This window comes from Hordeum vulgare, chromosome 7H (assembly GCF_904849725.1).
Source record: "Hordeum vulgare subsp. vulgare chromosome 7H, MorexV3_pseudomolecules_assembly, whole genome shotgun sequence".
Taxonomy (NCBI): Eukaryota; Viridiplantae; Streptophyta; class Magnoliopsida; order Poales; family Poaceae; genus Hordeum; species Hordeum vulgare.
The window spans coordinates 620,320,985-620,338,733 of record NC_058524.1 but is presented as its reverse complement, the minus strand read 5'-3'; the positions used below and the strand labels follow the sequence as shown (position 1 = coordinate 620,338,733).

General features: G+C 42.7%; 1 protein-coding gene across 1 annotated transcript; it reads left to right on the top strand.

Annotated features, from left to right (window-relative positions):
• The first annotated feature begins 8,207 nt into the window (after window positions 1-8,207).
• On the top strand, window positions 8,208-13,321 carry LOC123412848 (polyamine oxidase 1-like). Its single transcript, XM_045105792.1, has 7 exons — window positions 8,208-8,357; window positions 8,471-8,729; window positions 8,824-8,970; window positions 11,784-12,594; window positions 12,671-12,752; window positions 12,876-12,962; window positions 13,116-13,321. Exons 1-6 carry the CDS (start codon window positions 8,249-8,251, stop codon window positions 12,953-12,955), a joined length of 1,488 nt encoding a protein of 495 aa, XP_044961727.1. The 5' UTR covers window positions 8,208-8,248; the 3' UTR covers window positions 12,956-12,962; window positions 13,116-13,321.
• The last annotated feature ends 4,428 nt before the right edge of the window (window positions 13,322-17,749 follow it).

The window sequence follows — 17,749 nt, the reverse complement described above, 5'->3', positions numbered from 1 at the left end:
AGATGCGGCCCCTCCTCTCGGCATGGTCGGGCGTCGCGCCATCCTCTTCCCTCGGCCCCTCCATGACAAGCTCGCCGGCTGGCTCTCATGTGTGGTGGCTCTGGTGAGCCCCCGGAGTGGGTGCTAGCCTTCGTCGCTGGTATGCCCAGAACCGATCTGGGACGACGGCGGTAGGGTTGGGGGTGGACGGCGGCCTGGTGGGATAGTGGTAGTGTCGCACTTCTGACTGCACACTGGCCAGGGTGTGGATGCGCTTGGTGATGTGGCGGTTTTGACCTAGCAATCTTCTTCCGCCATGGTGTCTAATGTCGGACGTCGACCTCCTTCATCTAGCCACTCACACGTTTCAGTCTTCCCCGTCACAGATGTATATGGATTGGCATGTGTTGCCCCTGAAATGTAGATCGGAAATTCTTCGGTCGGGGGCGCTCATATTATCAGCCGATACGGGTTCAAGAAGGTACGGCGCGAAGCTTCGCTTTCTTATCAGAGTAATGGGACATGTCTAAGTCAAGATTCCTAGGACACTGATTGGAGGTCTTGAAGCGTTGGCGGAAAGGTGTAGTGGATGCGATGAAGATCGTGTGCTAGGTGTTTGGTGATTTGCAACAGCGGCCTCAACAAGCGGGGGCGGCAGCACAGAAGGTCTACAATTTTGATGGTGCTCCTCGAGTACCGATTCTTGATTCCCAGGGTGAAAACTCAATGTCTAATCTTCATTGGTTGTATGTGGCAATAGCCTTGTTGAAGGCATTGTTTTTGGGTGAAATCAGACTTTCTCCAAGGGTGAAAATTCAAGATCTTTGATCGGGCAATGACGACGCTTGTGCATTGTTTCCTTCTTGGAGGCGTTGCTTTCGGAGAACCTTTTTTGTATGTTCGGTGTTGTCTTCAGTGGTAGTTAGAGTGTTGTTGTTGCTGGGGACTAATCATCATGGCATGGTTTTTTCCTTTTTTTTATTTTTCTGTTTTTGGCTTTGTGTATCCTTGATGTCTTTACACATCTTGTTGGTAAAGTGGCCACGTGTAATTGATATATTCGTGATATTAATATATTCCCTTTGTTGAAGAAAAAAAATATAAGCAATATGGAGGAAGGAGATCGATAAGCAGTTACGTCGGGGTCCCAAACACACTAAAGATGTAGCCATGTTCGGGGGACACATGGGGCAACGTGGCTCCCCTCTAGCCCTCCTTTGACAAGTGTTTTGCCCCCAACATTTCCTTCTTCAATCTATTTTTTCTTGAACTTTTACTATATGTATTCTTGAAGAAACATAATTGGAGACAGAAAACTTGCCTTTCTGGCACATTGTTTAGTTGTTAATACAAAAAGATAAAAAAAAACATTGCATGTTAGCAAAAGTATAGCATAAAAGGTACACAAATTATGTATGTGGGAAGGACCTATCACCATATCTTCCTCTATAGTACTGAGATGATGATGTATTCCCTTGTTCAACTTTCCCTGTAAGTCATGTGAGTTGTGGCTACCAGACAAGGTAGACTTGAAATGTGACCTACTCTTCACTAATGGATAAAAATTAGGCAGGCTATGAGGTTCACGGGAACCTGATGTGCTGGAGTTGTGCGGTGCTTGACCATGAGACGATCACACACACTTCCACATAATGCCCTCCTGTGCTAGAGAATTTGGGGGGGGGGGGGGAGTGTGCTTCTCCACTGCCTGATCGAGCCCGATGGGAGTCCATGGTATGGGGCCTTTAGCAGTCTTTCGTTGCTCTTTTTCCCATTGGTTCTCTTTGCTCAACATCATAGATTACTCTTTGTGAGTGATCTTTTTACGCTCATCACACTGTTGTTTAGACCAAATAATTTCAAAATTTCTGAGAAAATCAGTATGACATTGTAGCTAAGGACTAGTGAATGCAACAGATCTTGAAATCCCTTGTTTAATATGTTTCCGCGAGAAAGGTGCCTAAACATGAAAAAAAATCATCAATGAGGTGGAAACAGGAAGTATGGTAGAAGGAAGGAAGGAATATGCGTAGGGTGATAAGAAACAGAGCACAAGATGGCGAGCCCTTGTAGCAATGGTTGTATCATGTGTCGACGACTCCTGGAGGGCCAACCAACCAACATCTACAAAGGGGATTATACTAGAATCCCAGTAGAGGACGAATAAGAGCACACTTCATGAACTGGAACCATCTTCCAACCATAGCCACTGACATTTCCACTCTCATCTCCACAGTCTTGCCACCATCATTTCCGCAGCAAACCTTCTCCAAGTTAACAATACATGTAATCGTGTGTCGCATCCAGGACTTTATTGTAAGATCTAATATAAATAAAGCATTTCTCTTTATGTCTTCTGAGTTCATCTTGTGATTCGATCATCATGTGTGAGTAATTCGGTAAGGCAATGGGTTGATGCATAGCCTTGCAACCCTGTGTATTTGTACAAGGAATCCATGGGATGGCTATAATTAATTAATGCCATGTATATATGTATTTGATTGCAATATAGTTGTCTCTTGTCTCTTTCTTGTTCTATGCGCCTGCAGGTATCCAAGATCGCGGAGATAGGTCATTGAAGAGCTAAGGAGCGAGAGTATGTGAAACACTAACGAACAACAATGCAAGAAGGGGACAGTAAGGTATCGAAAAGCTTATCCTTGAGGATGAATGAGGTGTAGTCATTAGACGCCCAATATTTTTTTGGTATATTTATTGTTAATAACCAGTGTAAACATGCGAGACAGTAAGGCCCTGCGATTTGACAACTAACTCCTGATATAGGCCGCGCATCATTCCAGACGTAATTGGACACAGTCCCCACAACATCGTGTTACAAGCACATATTTACGAAGTTGTTTGTACTGCCATGGCATGATGAATAGATCGGCACTTCTGCTTCGGCACACCCCCCTAAACACGAGGACGGTCCAGATTAATCGATATCTCTTCATAATAAAGGGTAGGATGGTCATATTCACGTATACATTGTATTTTGTTTTCATACGTACACGTCCTCCTCTGTCATTTTTAAAAGCATGATTCGAATCATGCACCTTAAGCTATTATCACAGCTCCAATAACCATCTAGGCAACAACACCTCATGTGCTATAATTGTTTTTCACTCTAATAAAAACAACACCTCATGCACCTTAAGGAACGTAGTATTCTCTGTTTTGTTTTCTTTTTCTCTTTATTTTTTCCTTTTTCTTTTTTTGATTTCCTTTTCCTTTCTAAATGCGTTAGCTTTTTAAACCTCGCACCATTTGTTTTCTAAAATGGTGTTTTTTTTCAAGTTCATCCTTTTTTTCTTCAAAATAGGTGATTTTTTCACAAATTGATGAAGTTCTTTTCTAAATTCGTGAACTATTCCTCAAATAGGCGAACTTTTCTTGAAAGTTAATAAACTTTTTATAAAGTTGATGATATGTTAGTTTAAAAATTGATAAACTATTACTTAAACCGTAATTTTGGTATTCTAAACCCTAAGTTGTTGGAAAGTTGTTAACACCTTTGGAAAATGTGCAGAACTTTATAAAAAAAATCATACATAATTTGAAATTCCAAAATTATGCACAAACTAAAATTGGGTCCATTTCATGACTCGGAGTAACATCATCGCATTATAACACCCCCTTTCGCCCTTACCAACATCTTTGCGTTTCACATGATGTACATGCATACGTTTATCAAATTTATCCAACTTTTGCCAGCAAGTGAGAATGAACATACAAATGACCCATGCAAAATTTGAACTATTACTTAAATCGTAATATTGGTATTCTAAACTATTTTTCAATTTATTGAATAAGTTTCAAAAGAATAATAAATATCAAAAAGGAGAAAATGAATTTGAGAAAAGTTCAAGATAATTAAAAATCACGAATTTAAAAAATGAAAATAGGGTGAAAAAGAAATACGAAAGAAAAAGGAGCTGACAGGCAAATTTTAAACTAAAAATTACAAAACGTGGTACAGTAACAGGGAAACCGCTGTGATTTTTATATAAGAGAAATATCATACTTGGATTTGGCACATCTAGTAATGTGTCCTGTTGGTTGCTGCCTCTTGCAAGGTTGCTACAGGTCTGGAGTTCGAAACCTGGTACAATCATAATTTTTGAACTTTCTTAGAAGATAAGAAAATTATGTACTTGGCCTAGCCAAGGGCGTATATGTAATGGATCTATCTTACATACAAAAATTAATGTGAAAGGTCCATATTATCCTTTATACGGTTTGTAAGGGGGCGTACCGAAGCGGGGCTCATATTGGCCCAGCCTAGGGCGTATATGTAGTGGATTTATCTTACATACAAAAATTAATGTGAAAGGTCCATATTATCCTTTATACGGTTTGTACATATTATCATTTATACGGTTTGTAAGGAGGTGCACCGAAGCGGGGCTCATAGATCGGACGTTTTCCTCGTAAAAATAAAGTTTAGGAATCTGAATATATATTTCTAAGCTCTTATATTATAACATATTCCAAGGTTTTGGAACAACTTGGCGGATGTTTTAATATCTATCATTTCTTTTACTGTATTGGATAATGTCCTAAGAGTATCTCTTGATCCCCTATAATCAGTTAGAGGAATATAATTTTTATTCTCCCTCTAACTGGTTCCTAACCAAACTTTTATAACCTTCAATGGAGGATATTTCCACTCCGCGGCAGCTGCAACCCTTAAGAATACTCGACCGTCCACCCATGGAGTAAAAGTTTGCCACCTCCCTCCTTGGTCGCACCCTCCCCACCCCATGCCACAAGCACTCTGGCGTCGTCTACTTATCTTTGTCGGCCACCATGCGCCACCGCCGATCCCCGTAGTACGCACGCTCCTCGTCAAAGTTTGATTCGGTCACTTCTTGTTGCCAGCGTCAAAATCGTCAGATCTACACATGTCGCTGGATTCAAGGTCGTCACCTCGCCCATGCAACCACCTTGACCAACATGCACTGTCGTCCTAACGGGTGCACTGCCTCTAGGTATAGGAAAGAGGAGTACAAAGATCAATTGATTGAGAAATTTGCTAGATGTTGCATTAGTTTCTAGAGATAAGACTGGAAATAACACAATGTCCAAGTTTGAGACTAGAGAGGACCCAATGTGCACATTTGAGGGGGCGAGAAAGAAAGTGTGGAAGCTGAAAGCGAATAGAGAAATCAACAATGTAGCTAATGAAGACAAAGAAAGCATTGATCGGATTAGTAGGAGTTGTTTGGAAATTGGTGTTGCTATTAAAATGTGTTATTTTTCTTGTTTTTTTTTGAATTGTTTGTCTTAGCAAAGAACTGGTAATAATAAAATAATTGAGTAAGAAAGTTTAACTTGGTGGTCAAAATTTTTGAACTTTCTTAGAAGATAAGAAAATTATGTACTTGGCCTAGCCAAGGGCGTATATGTAATGGATCTATCTTACATACAAAAATTAATGTGAAAGGTCCATATTATCCTTTATACGGTTTGTAAGGGGGCGTACCGAAGCGGGGCTCATATTGGCCCAGCCAAGGGCGTATATGTAGTGGATTTATCTTACATACAAAAATTAATGTGAAAGGTCCATATTATCCTTTATACAGTTTGTACATATTATCATTTATACGGTTTGTAAGGAGGTGCACCGAAGCGGGGCTCATAGATCGGACGTTTTCCTCATAAAAATAAAGTTTAGGAATCTGAATATATATTTCTAAGCTCTTATATTATAACATATTCCAAGGTTTTGGAACAACTTGGCGGATGTTTTAATATCTATCATTTCTTTTACTGTATTGGATAATGTCCTAAGAGTATCTCTTGATCCCCTATAATCAGTTAGAGGAATATAATTTTTATTCTCCCTCTAACTGGTTCCTAACCAAACTTTTATAACCTTCAATGGAGGATATTTCCACTCCGCGGCAGCTGCAACCCTTAAGAATACTCGACCGTCCACCCATGGAGTAAAAGTTTGCCACCTCCCTCCTTGGTCGCACCCTCCCCACCCCATGCCACAAGCACTCTGGCGTCGTCTACTTATCTTTGTCGGCCACCATGCGCCACCGCCGATCCCCGTAGTACGCACGCTCCTCGTCAAAGTTTGATTCGGTCACTTCTTGTTGCCAGCGTCAAAATCGTCAGATCTACACATGTCGCTGGATTCAAGGTCGTCACCTCGCCCATGCAACCACCTTGACCAACATGCACTGTCGTCCTAACGGGTGCACTGCCTCTAGGTATAGGAAAGAGGAGTACAAAGATCAATTGATTGAGAAATTTGCTAGATGTTGCATTAGTTTCTAGAGATAAGACTGGAAATAACACAATGTCCAAGTTTGAGACTAGAGAGGACCCAATGTGCACATTTGAGGGGGCGAGAAAGAAAGTGTGGAAGCTGAAAGCGAATAGAGAAATCAACAATGTAGCTAATGAAGACAAAGAAAGCATTGATCGGATTAGTAGGAGTTGTTTGGAAATTGGTGTTGCTATTAAAATGTGTTATTTTTCTTGTTTTTTTTTTTGAATTGTTTGTCTTAGCAAAGAACTGGTAATAATAAAATAATTGAGTAAGAAAGTTTAACTTGGTGGTCAAAATTTTTGAACTTTCTTAGAAGATAAGAAAATTATGTACTTGGCCTAGCCAAGGGCGTATATGTAATGGATCTATCTTACATACAAAAATTAATGTGAAAGGTCCATATTATCCTTTATACGGTTTGTAAGGGGGCGTACCGAAGCGGGGCTCATATTGGCCCAGCCAAGGGCGTATATGTAGTGGATTTATCTTACATACAAAAATTAATGTGAAAGGTCCATATTATCCTTTATACAGTTTGTACATATTATCATTTATACGGTTTGTAAGGAGGTGCACCGAAGCGGGGCTCATAGATCGGACGTTTTCCTCATAAAAATAAAGTTTAGGAATCTGAATATATATTTCTAAGCTCTTATATTATAACATATTCCAAGGTTTTGGAACAACTTGGCGGATGTTTTAATATCTATCATTTCTTTTACTGTATTGGATAATGTCCTAAGAGTATCTCTTGATCCCCTATAATCAGGTAGAGGAATATAATTTTTATTCTCCCTCTAACTGGTTCCTAACCAAACTTTTATAACCTTCAATGGAGGATATTTCCACTCCGCGGCAGCTGCAACCCTTAAGAATACTCGACCGTCCACCCATGGAGTAAAAGTTTGCCACCTCCCTCCTTGGTCGCACCCTCCCCACCCCATGCCACAAGCACTCTGGCGTCGTCTACTTATCTTTGTCGGCCACCATGCGCCACCGCCGATCCCCGTAGTACGCACGCTCCTCGTCAAAGTTTGATTCGGTCACTTCTTGTTGCCAGCGTCAAAATCATCAGATCTACACATGTCGCTGGATTCAAGGTCGTCACCTCGCCCATGCAACCACCTTGACCAACATGCACTGTCGTCCTAACGGGTGCACTGCCTCTAGGTATAGGAAAGAGGAGTACAAAGATCAATTGATTGAGAAATTTGCTAGATGTTGCATTAGTTTCTAGAGATAAGACTGGAAATAACACAATGTCCAAGTTTGAGACTAGAGAGGACCCAATGTGCACATTTGAGGGGGCGAGAAAGAAAGTGTGGAAGCTGAAAGCGAATAGAGAAATCAACAATGTAGCTAATGAAGACAAAGAAAGCATTGATCGGATTAGTAGGAGTTGTTTGGAAATTGGTGTTGCTATTAAAATGTGTTATTTTTCTTGTTTTTTTTTTGAATTGTTTGTCTTAGCAAAGAACTGGTAATAATAAAATAATTGAGTAAGAAAGTTTAACTTGGTGGTCAAAATTAAACGAATTTGACCAAAAAATTAAGGGGTTAAGTTGGGGATTAGTTCGAAACGACATATTTTTAGAGGAGCAAATATACTTGTCTAACGGATACTCAGCCGGCCGTGCCCTCTTCTAAATGTATAGGGAATCGGTTGGAGATGCTTGCACAATTGGTTAAACCATTTGTGATATGGTCACACAACAAAGAGTAGTCTACCATATTAAACCCTCAATGTTCATATTAATCGATCTATGTGGGCGCATAAGATGAGGTAGCTTATTCCAACGCATCCCACGGGAGTAGCTAGAGTACAATATTAACGACAGAAGGAAAAAAAAAAAGAATGGTAAAGTACTACTGTAGAATATTAACGACAGAATCAAAAGGACCCGCTCCCGTCGCTTCTGCACCGTGACTTTATATACACTTCCCGATGGAGCAGTATCGTTCAACACAAGCCTGTGAGGGACAGAGATGAAGCCCTCGACAGCCATAGTCCTGGTGCTCGGTGTGGTGGCACAATATGTCGCCCTGGCCACCGCGGCCGGTCCCAAGGTCATCATCGTCGGCGCCGGCATGTCAGGTAAACTGTGCACTATACTATACTAGAGATATACTAGACACATACCATGGTGCAGGAAGTTTGTTTGAGTGCACGGCATAACACGGATGCAAGTCCTTGTGCTGTATATACAGGGATCTCGGCCGGGAAGAGGCTGTCGGAGGCCGGGATCACGGACCTGGTGATCCTGGAGGCGACGGACCGCATCGGCGGGCGCATCCACAAGGAAAAGTTCGCCGGGGTGAACGTGGAGATGGGGGCCAACTGGGTGGAAGGGGTGAACGGCGACGAGATGAACCCCATCTGGACCATGGCCAACGGCACCGGCGGCCTCAACCTCAGGACCTTCCGCTCCGACTTCGACCACCTCGCCGGCAACACCTACAAGCAGGAGTACGTACGCCTGCATGCATGCCCGTACGTCGTGCCGTCGTTTCACAGGTAGCTGAGCTGATTGCTTCGATTCTTGTCTTGCGTGGACGCGCAGCGGTGGCCTCTACGACGAGAAGGTTGTTGAGAAGATAATCGAGAGGATGGAAGAGGTGGAGGAGAGCGGGAGCAAGCTCTCCGGCACCTTGCACGCCAGCGGCCAGCAGGACATGTCTGTCATGGCCATGCAGCGCCTCAATGACCAGTACGTATATACGCACTTCATGTTCCTCCTTGTCGTCAGTAGAGTGCTAGCTCCGAAGTGGGAGATTCGTTAATGCAAGACATCAACACATATAGCTGTTGGATCCAGCCCACCCGATGGATCTGATGCTGTGATGTCAAGAAAAATATTACCCCTGCTTGATCATGAGCATAGGGAAAAATACATACTCACTCCGATCCATATGAATTGCCGTAGATTTAATACAAGCGACAATTAACATGGATCGGAGTGAGTAGGAATTTTCACCAGAGATTCGAATTGATGGAAACTACCTACAAATTATGCAAATGAATACTAGGGAATGTTCCTATGAATTGCAATCTTCTCGTCAAACAACCCATGTGAAATTTTTCCATAGAATTAGAATCATCCATCTTTTGACAATTCTTTGAATCAAATAGGCCCTAAATTGGACCTGGGGATTGAATATCTTTTTTATGGCAACGCGGATTCAAAGTTTTATTTGCGCCTAATAGTAAGTTGATAGCTCATGCCTAACCTTTTCTCTTGCCCCCTATATACATGTCTCCACCAAACCATGGATAAGTCTTAGCACATATATAATTCAAAAAAAAAGTCGTATCACATATCTATTCTTGTACTGATGCATTCCCAATTATTATACGGTTCGCAATAAACCTTCAAATTAGTAAATTTAGCAAGTGACAACAACTCCCCTTGTCCAACAGCCGCATTTGCTACATGAAAGTTTTATAAAATGCCATGAGTTTTTGGTAAAGAAAATACTATTTTCTTTAAAAAAAAAGGTGAATCACCAGTTAGCCCCCCTTTATATAATTTCGTACGTGGATTGTTAGCACGTCTAGCCCCCTTCATAATATGTTTTAATTAGAACTATAAAATAAATTACATTGGTCATACAAATATTTAGAAACTATTCTTTATGAAGTCCAATGCACTTGTCCATCACAACTCCTACGATCGTCCTATTGGTACATTTACAATGTACCGCAATCCAAAGAGGCCCCTAGCTTCCTATAGAAAAGGTGATTAGATTACTGAAGTGTGATAACACTAACTATTTTACTTCACTCCCATCGATCTAAAGCTATCTTAGCCACGTATTCCCGGGGAAACATAGAGCTTCTTCACAGAGTACACAAAATAACGTCTTGGACCAAGTGCTGAATTGTTTAAGAGAAACGATTCCTCCCACCGACCGATCCATCGATCGGATCGTCTGGGTACGCACGCATGCACGCGCTCTTCGCGGCTCTCTGTCAGCTTTCGGTTTTATAATAAGAGCATCTTCAACAGTCTGTATGTTTAATCGTTGTTATAAATGTCCATGTCAGCAGCCAGCATCATATCATACAAGCTCTTCAATGGAGTGTATGTTAACCGTATGTAAAATAGCCAAGCGGGTCTACTAGATATTGAAGAAATGACCATGCTTGTCTCGGAGCTTGTGCTTCATACGATTCCATTCTCTCTCTTTTTGTTTTATGTGTGATGTCATCAAAATTGTCTATATGACAATTTTAACAACGATGATTATATGACTATTGGAGATGCCCTAAGGCTGGTAGTATGGTTGTATCATGCATGTCAATTACTCCCTTCGTCATGGTATAGAATGTGTGCTTAAAATTCTCATGACCTGGATGGTTATTGATTGGCTATGAGATGGGTTGAAAAATAGCATTCATACTATGCATGCATATAGAAGTAGTACAACCGAGTACTAATTAACTGTTAGGAGTAAATGCAATGCGTCTTAAACCTTGTCTATTGTGGAAATGCACGTAAATTTAACTGTGTCTTCCAAACTGTGACAGAGGTAGTGGACAATTTTGACAAGACGACATAGAATTGAATAAAGAAAAAAAGTTTAGTATCATATCATGATGCCATATTATATTAAATGATGTATTATTACGTGTCATGTATGATAATAAATGAATTACCCTATAATACTAACATATAATACTACTCCCTCCGTCCCTGCACCATGACAAAGATGGAGAGGAAAACGAAAGAAATAAATGCTAATTTGCTAATTAATACCATTACATGCAATGAATTGATCACTGCATGTCATGCTAGTTGGTCTTAAATCGTTAAAAACATACACGTCACAGTCTCTTATTGATTGATTCATTTATTCATGTCAAAAAATACGAAACGAGGAAAAAATTAATGCATGGCGCCTAAGTGTTTTCGGTTTATTTGATTTTCGTAAGATGACTTATACACCGAAACGAAGAGAGTATATATTATGAATGTAGTAGCATACACTAATAACATGTGCATGATACTAATATATGACACCCTTCATTACAACCAACCTAAGCTTTGAAAAATCTAAATCTAACGATGTTTTGATACACGGCACCTAAAGCGTCGCCCACGGTTCAAACCACAAGCGTTGACAGCTTTAATTACCATGTGCCTCTTGCCGTAACATCAAGCAACAGCCACTTCGCAAGCAATCTTTCCTATTTGTAGAAACAAAACAATAAATCATGGTAATTACTTACAATATGTTCTTGCTGCCGATACAAAGTACCAACATTATCTGATGACATGTATTATACTTCCTCCGTCTTAAAATAAATGATTCAAAAGTAGCTCAACTTTGTACTAAAATAGTACAAAACTAAATTATTTTTAAGTCACTTATTTTGAGACGAATGGAGTATATGCTATGGACTGAGTCCGATAAAAGATAACGGAATTCTTACATACTATTCTGTTGTTGTACCCATTTTATGCAGTTTATATTTGTTTCCCTGTTCATTTAATATGTGCGATATATGCTCCCTCTGCAGTATGCCTTCGGGGCCCGCGACACCAGTTGACATGGTAATCGACTACTACCAGCACGACTTCGAGTTCGCCGAGCCGCCGCGCGTGACGAGCCTGCAGAACACACAACCACTGCCAACGTTCAACAACTTCGGCGATGACGTTTACTTCGTGGCGGACCAGCGGGGTTACGAGTCCGTGGTGTACCATGTCGCGGGGCAGTACCTCAAGACCGACCGCAAGTCCGGCGCCATCACCGACCCAAGGCTCAAGCTAAACACGGTGGTGCGGGAGATCACCTACTTCCCCAGCGGCGTCGCGGTGAGGACCGAGGACAACAAGGTGTACCGGGCCGACTATGTCGTGGTCTCCGCCAGCCTCGGCGTCCTCCAGACCGACCTCATACGGTTCAAGCCGCAGCTGCCGTCGTGGAAGATCGTGTCCATCTACCAGTTCGACATGGCCGTGTACACCAAGATCTTCCTCAAGTTCCCCAAGAGGTTCTGGCCGGAGGGGCCCGGCAAGGAGTTCTTCCTCTACGCTAGTGGTAGGAGAGGGTACTTCCCGGTGTGGCAGCAGTTCGAGAAGCAGTACCCTGGGTCAAATGTGCTGCTGGTCACGGTCACCGACGACGAGTCGAGGAGGATCGAGCAGCAGTCCGACAACCAGACCATGGCGGAGGCGGTGGCGGTGCTCAGGAAGATGTTTCCTGGGAAGGAGGTGCCGGACGCCACGGAGATCCTCGTGCCGAGGTGGTGGTCTAACAGGTTCTTCAAGGGCACCTTCTCCAACTGGCCCATTGGCGTCAACCGCTACGAATACGACCTCATCCGGGTAAAAATATCTACTACATTTGTCTTGCATTTGAGTCCTTCTCCGCTATCTGATTTTGTTCTTTGATTTAAATTAGGCTCCCGTTGGGAGAGTTTACTTCACCGGGGAGCACACGAGCGAGAAGTACAACGGATATGTCCATGGAGCGTATCTTGCAGGTACATAAAAACTAGTTCTGCCTCTCTTTTTTAGATTCTCAGGCTCTGCATTGTTAAGAGCTTTTTAACTTCCCCTTTTCCGTATCCTAAGGTATTCACATGTGATCTGACGCTGTTTTCTAGGTATTGACTCTGCTGACATTTTGATCAACTGTGCCAAGAAGAAAATGTGCAAATACAATGTCAAGGGAAAGCATGACTAACCCAAAGGTAACTATACAAGTATTTCATACTAGTACTGCTAGCATTTAACCGATAAAAGTTGTTTCTAACTGTTGCTCCCCTCATATGGTATTCCGATCTTATCTTAATAATTTTTTCCAGTTGCCTAATAATGGTATCATATTTCCCCCCGTGTTGCAGGTTATTAACCACAACAACAGAAACACCAGAAGTTGTGGGTCAATAAAACCGAGTTTGGGCGCAAGCATTATTCCGGTGTTATGATTGTTTGGTCATTCTTCAACGGCTTCTTCGGATACCCATTTCACAAAAAAGAAAATAACTCTTCACATGTGAATTGTGATTAAGCAAGCTACCAACTGGTTAATAAAGTTGTACATTGTCGATGGCTGCTTTTTTTAACTCAATGCATTGCATTAAACAGTGTGCGAAGTCAAATCGCTCGCCACGAGGACAAATACACACGGATCACATCCGTCAAATACATAGTCAGGCCATAAGCGTTCCCTTCACAACCAAAGCATGCGCTACTTAATTACATATTCTGGGACAGTGTTCAATCTTATACCTCACGAACTAACTACGAATAAAATTTCTAAGCCGATCAAATATAACAAACAGACAGAAGAAACTGACGCCCTCCTCTTGGATTGCTTCTTTCAGCAGTAGTGCATCAGTTTTTAAAATAATCTTCACAACCCTCAACTCCAACATTAGTCTAAGCCCAGCTTCGGCAGCAAGCATCTTAGCATGTAAGGCACTTTGAATGTTTGGAAGGAAACATGCAGCGCAAGATACCACCTCGTCGTCTTGGTTTCGGAGCACAGCGCCCCACCCGCTACTCAACTTTGTCGCCTTAAAAGAGCCATCAACATTTATCTTAATCCGTGTCGATGGCTGCCTTGACTGGCTAGGCTAGAGAATAATTGGGACGAAGGACCCGTATGTGCGTACGTACATATGCCGATCCTATCTGTACCCAGTAGTATAACGTGTAGCATGCCATGGTTGCCTACTGGAGTAGGTGAGTCGCCGTGCTTCGCCGCGTCGGCTGTTGTCGGCGCTGATAGCTCATGACCAATGCAAACAGACTCTTTGTTCGCAAACTTAGAACGAAAATCAAGCCCACACATCTTTTCTGACATATAATGATGAGACGAAAGCAAACAGCTTACGATAAAACTCATAAACATCAAGCAAAGTAGCATCGAATCCCACTAGGTTTATAATTCTAAGAAGACATGATCTTCCCGAAAGCTTACTGGATCGACCTCGTGGGACATGCATGCCTTGGCCCAAGACCGACCGGGAGACATGATTCCACACGCCCTTATGGAGCATACTCCAGCTGCACGTTTACAAAGTGCAAAAAGAAGCACATATGATCTCAACAAGGAGGCACCCATACACTATACTTCCATCTAGTGATCTCGTTGGTGCCAGGTCCGTCCATGGCACACTCAACGAACTTTCAAGCATGCTTCGGCTTCAGCCTAAACAGCGTGTCGCATCTCCTCTTTTCGCACCCACCAGTTCCAAGGGCCATAAAATATGGTGCAATCCCAATGGATGAATCTGTTTTGTGTCAAAATAATTAAAACTGAGGGGCCGGCAATCAGAGTTTGATATGCCGAAAGAGAAACCATTAGAGCAACTCTAGCGGATTCTTTGGATACTGGCTAATTTTTTTTAAATATTGCATTTTTTTATTCTTTTTGACAAATAATGCACCAAATCAAAAAAATTGAAAAATATACCTGCTTCGGCCTTGTTGTGGCCGAGTGGGAGCCGTCGGCCCCGCCCAAGCCGACAGGAGGCTGTCGGCCCCGCCCCAGCCGACAGGAGCCTATCGGCTTCCACGTGGCCGATTAGTGGCCAGTCGGCTTTGGGGAAGCCGATAGGCCACTAGTGGCAGCGCCTCCTCCCCTCTCCCTCCTTTCTCAGCTATTTCTTCTCCCTCCTCTATTTCTTCTCCTTATTTCTTCCCTTATTTACTTTTGCTGTTTTTGATGGAAGTGTCATCTTTTTTCCTCTTTGGAATTTTATGTTAGCTATTTTATGTTAGCTCGCAATTTTATGTTAGCTATTTTGCCTACACGTCTCCATTCCCGCCTAATTTTTCGCACCACCTTTCCCGCCTAATTTTGCCCGTTCCGTTTCCCGCCAACTATTTCTCTTATTTCGCGCCAAATCTTTCCCTCCTCTTTTTCCCGCCATATTCCTGGTCATCTAAGTCTATAAAAGGAGGCATTGGACTGCCTTCCTCCATCATCCAGCCTCACTTGAGAACACTAGCACTGCCTTGCATCCTCCATCATCCAGTGAACATGAGTTTGCCTTGCTCGGATCAGAGCATCAGGCCTAAGAAAATGCAGAGTGTGAGTTTGCCTCGGGGTGTGGAAGCAGTTCGATGTTGGTGCGGTAATCTCTGCAAGGTGAAGGAGGTGACGGATTTTTCAGATTAGTTGGGCATGAAGTTTTTCATGTGCGCCAATTATGAATCTGATCCGCCCGAATCTATTTTTGCGTACCTCAGGCCTCCGGTATGCTCAAGTTATCCAGAGTAAATATGTTGTTGATATTATTGTTTACTTGATATTTATATATATTTTTTGTAGTCTCCTCCTCCTCTCTGCATGTACTATCGTTGGATTGACACGGAAATGCCGGACTGGGCGGTGACCGAGATTCGTGAAAGAGGTCGCCGTGCATGGGCTAGCTTGGACTTGGAAGAGAGCCGCGCGAAGGCTGAAGCAGAGGAGAAAGCAGAGCAGAAGAAAGAGTGGGAAGATTACTGTGTGGAGCAGAGGGATTTTATTGATGAGATGATAAGGAAGAACCAAGAAGAGAAACTTCGGTTGGAGGAGGTTTACAGACAGCGGGAACAGGCCCGTGAAGCTGAGAGGGAGAGAAAGAGAGAAAGGGCTCGTGCGGCCAAAGCAGCAGAAGAAGCCGGTGATGGAAAAGGGAAATATCCACGCTGGACTCAGTAGATTTATTATAATTTCAGCACGTTGTATCTTAATTTGAGCAAGTTGTATTTTAATTCCGGCAAGGTCTATCTTAGTTTGTCTGTAATCTCAAGTTATTGGTAGTATATGTGTTATCCACGAAGAACGAACTGAGCATTTTTGTTCCCGCCTTGCTTTCCCGCCATTTTGTTCCCGCCTACCTTTCCCGCCATTTTGTTCCCGCCTACCTTTCCCGCCATTTATTTCCCGCTCTTCGGCACCTATAAAACCCTCTCCACAGCAAGGTTGGTAAGGAGTGTGCTCAAAATGTCTCATTATCCTTTTGATCGTAGTTTTCACAGTGGTATGTCAGAGTGTCTTCTACGCTTGGCTAGCAATTTCAAGATAGTCAATAAAATAGTTTCATGGGACGAACTCATCAGTAGTGACACGCTACTGAATGAGGTTTCTCATGCATTAGCTAGGAAGGGGTGGCCTGCAAGGACATATGAGGAGATTCGGAAGGAACTTCTGCGGTTGAATGAAAGGTGGAAGAAGAAAGGGCAGCACATACGCGGTGGAGGTGGAGTAAAACATCCTTTTTTATGGATTGACGATAGCGAGGACGAAGACGATATCTTCATGCCGAGTAGCAAGGACAAGAGGGCAGCATCAACGAGTGCCAAGAGTACCGCTTCGTCGAAGGGCCAGAGCTCTGCATCATCGAAAGATGACGACGACTTTATGTAGTTCTTGTATGAACTCTGCATCTTAATGTATCTTATTTTATGTATCTTATTTCATGTATCTTATTTTATGTATCTCCGGAATCTTACTTTGTTTGTAATCTCAAGTAATTGATAGTATATGTGTTATCCACGATGAACCAACTGAGCATAGAAATAGATAGGAATAAGTCTCATAGATAAAATACACATATGTCTCATAGATAAAATACACATATGTCTCATAGATAAAATACACATAAGTCTGAACTGAACATAGCAGGGCAACGAGTTTGCTTCACTCACGATGTCTTGGTTGGCGCTCTGGGGGTGTGGGGGGTGTACTCCATCCCCACCTGTGGGGGGCCTAACGTTACGAGGAGGAATCTCGGATCCATCCTGGTCATACTGTGTATCCTGTGTGGGCCACGGTGGAGGAGTCGAAAACATGTCCAACCACATGTTTTGCTGTGATGGTGGCTCATCTGGTTCACTCCCTAACCCGGATCTGGACGCCGACATCTCTTGCAGCTCTCCTGTCCCTAACATGTCTCTGTGTGCAAACATTTAGTCTGTTACGTATCAGCTCATATTTCCATTGTTAGTTCTGCTTGCAGAGTTTCTTGAATAGATTCATGAGGTTCTTATTTCTAAATTGCGAGAAGAAATTTGCCCCTAGATGGCGCATGCACCAGCGACTCTGAATGTGCTGCCAAGGAGCTTGTTCACCGGGAGCAGGGTTTGACAATGTCTTGATCGTGTTGAGTATACCTGCATGCCTATCATGAAGGATGCACACATTCTGCTTATCTTGCACAACAACTATTTTCAACTGCCTGAAGAACCATGTCCAACTCTCGATGTTCTCGCTCTCCACAAAAGCAAATGCAAGTGGGACGACTTGATTTTGCCCATCTTGACCTATGGCTGTGAGGATCTGACCCTTATACTTGCCAGTGAGAAATGTGCCATCAACACATATCACCGGTCGACAATGTTTGAAAGCTTCAATGCAGGCACCGAAAGATAAGAACATCCGATGCAACACCCTAACCGTTGGGAACTCTGGCAGGTACAACTCTTGGATGTCAACATACGTGCCAGGATTCCGGTTCTGCAGTGTCTGCACGAGCCGAAC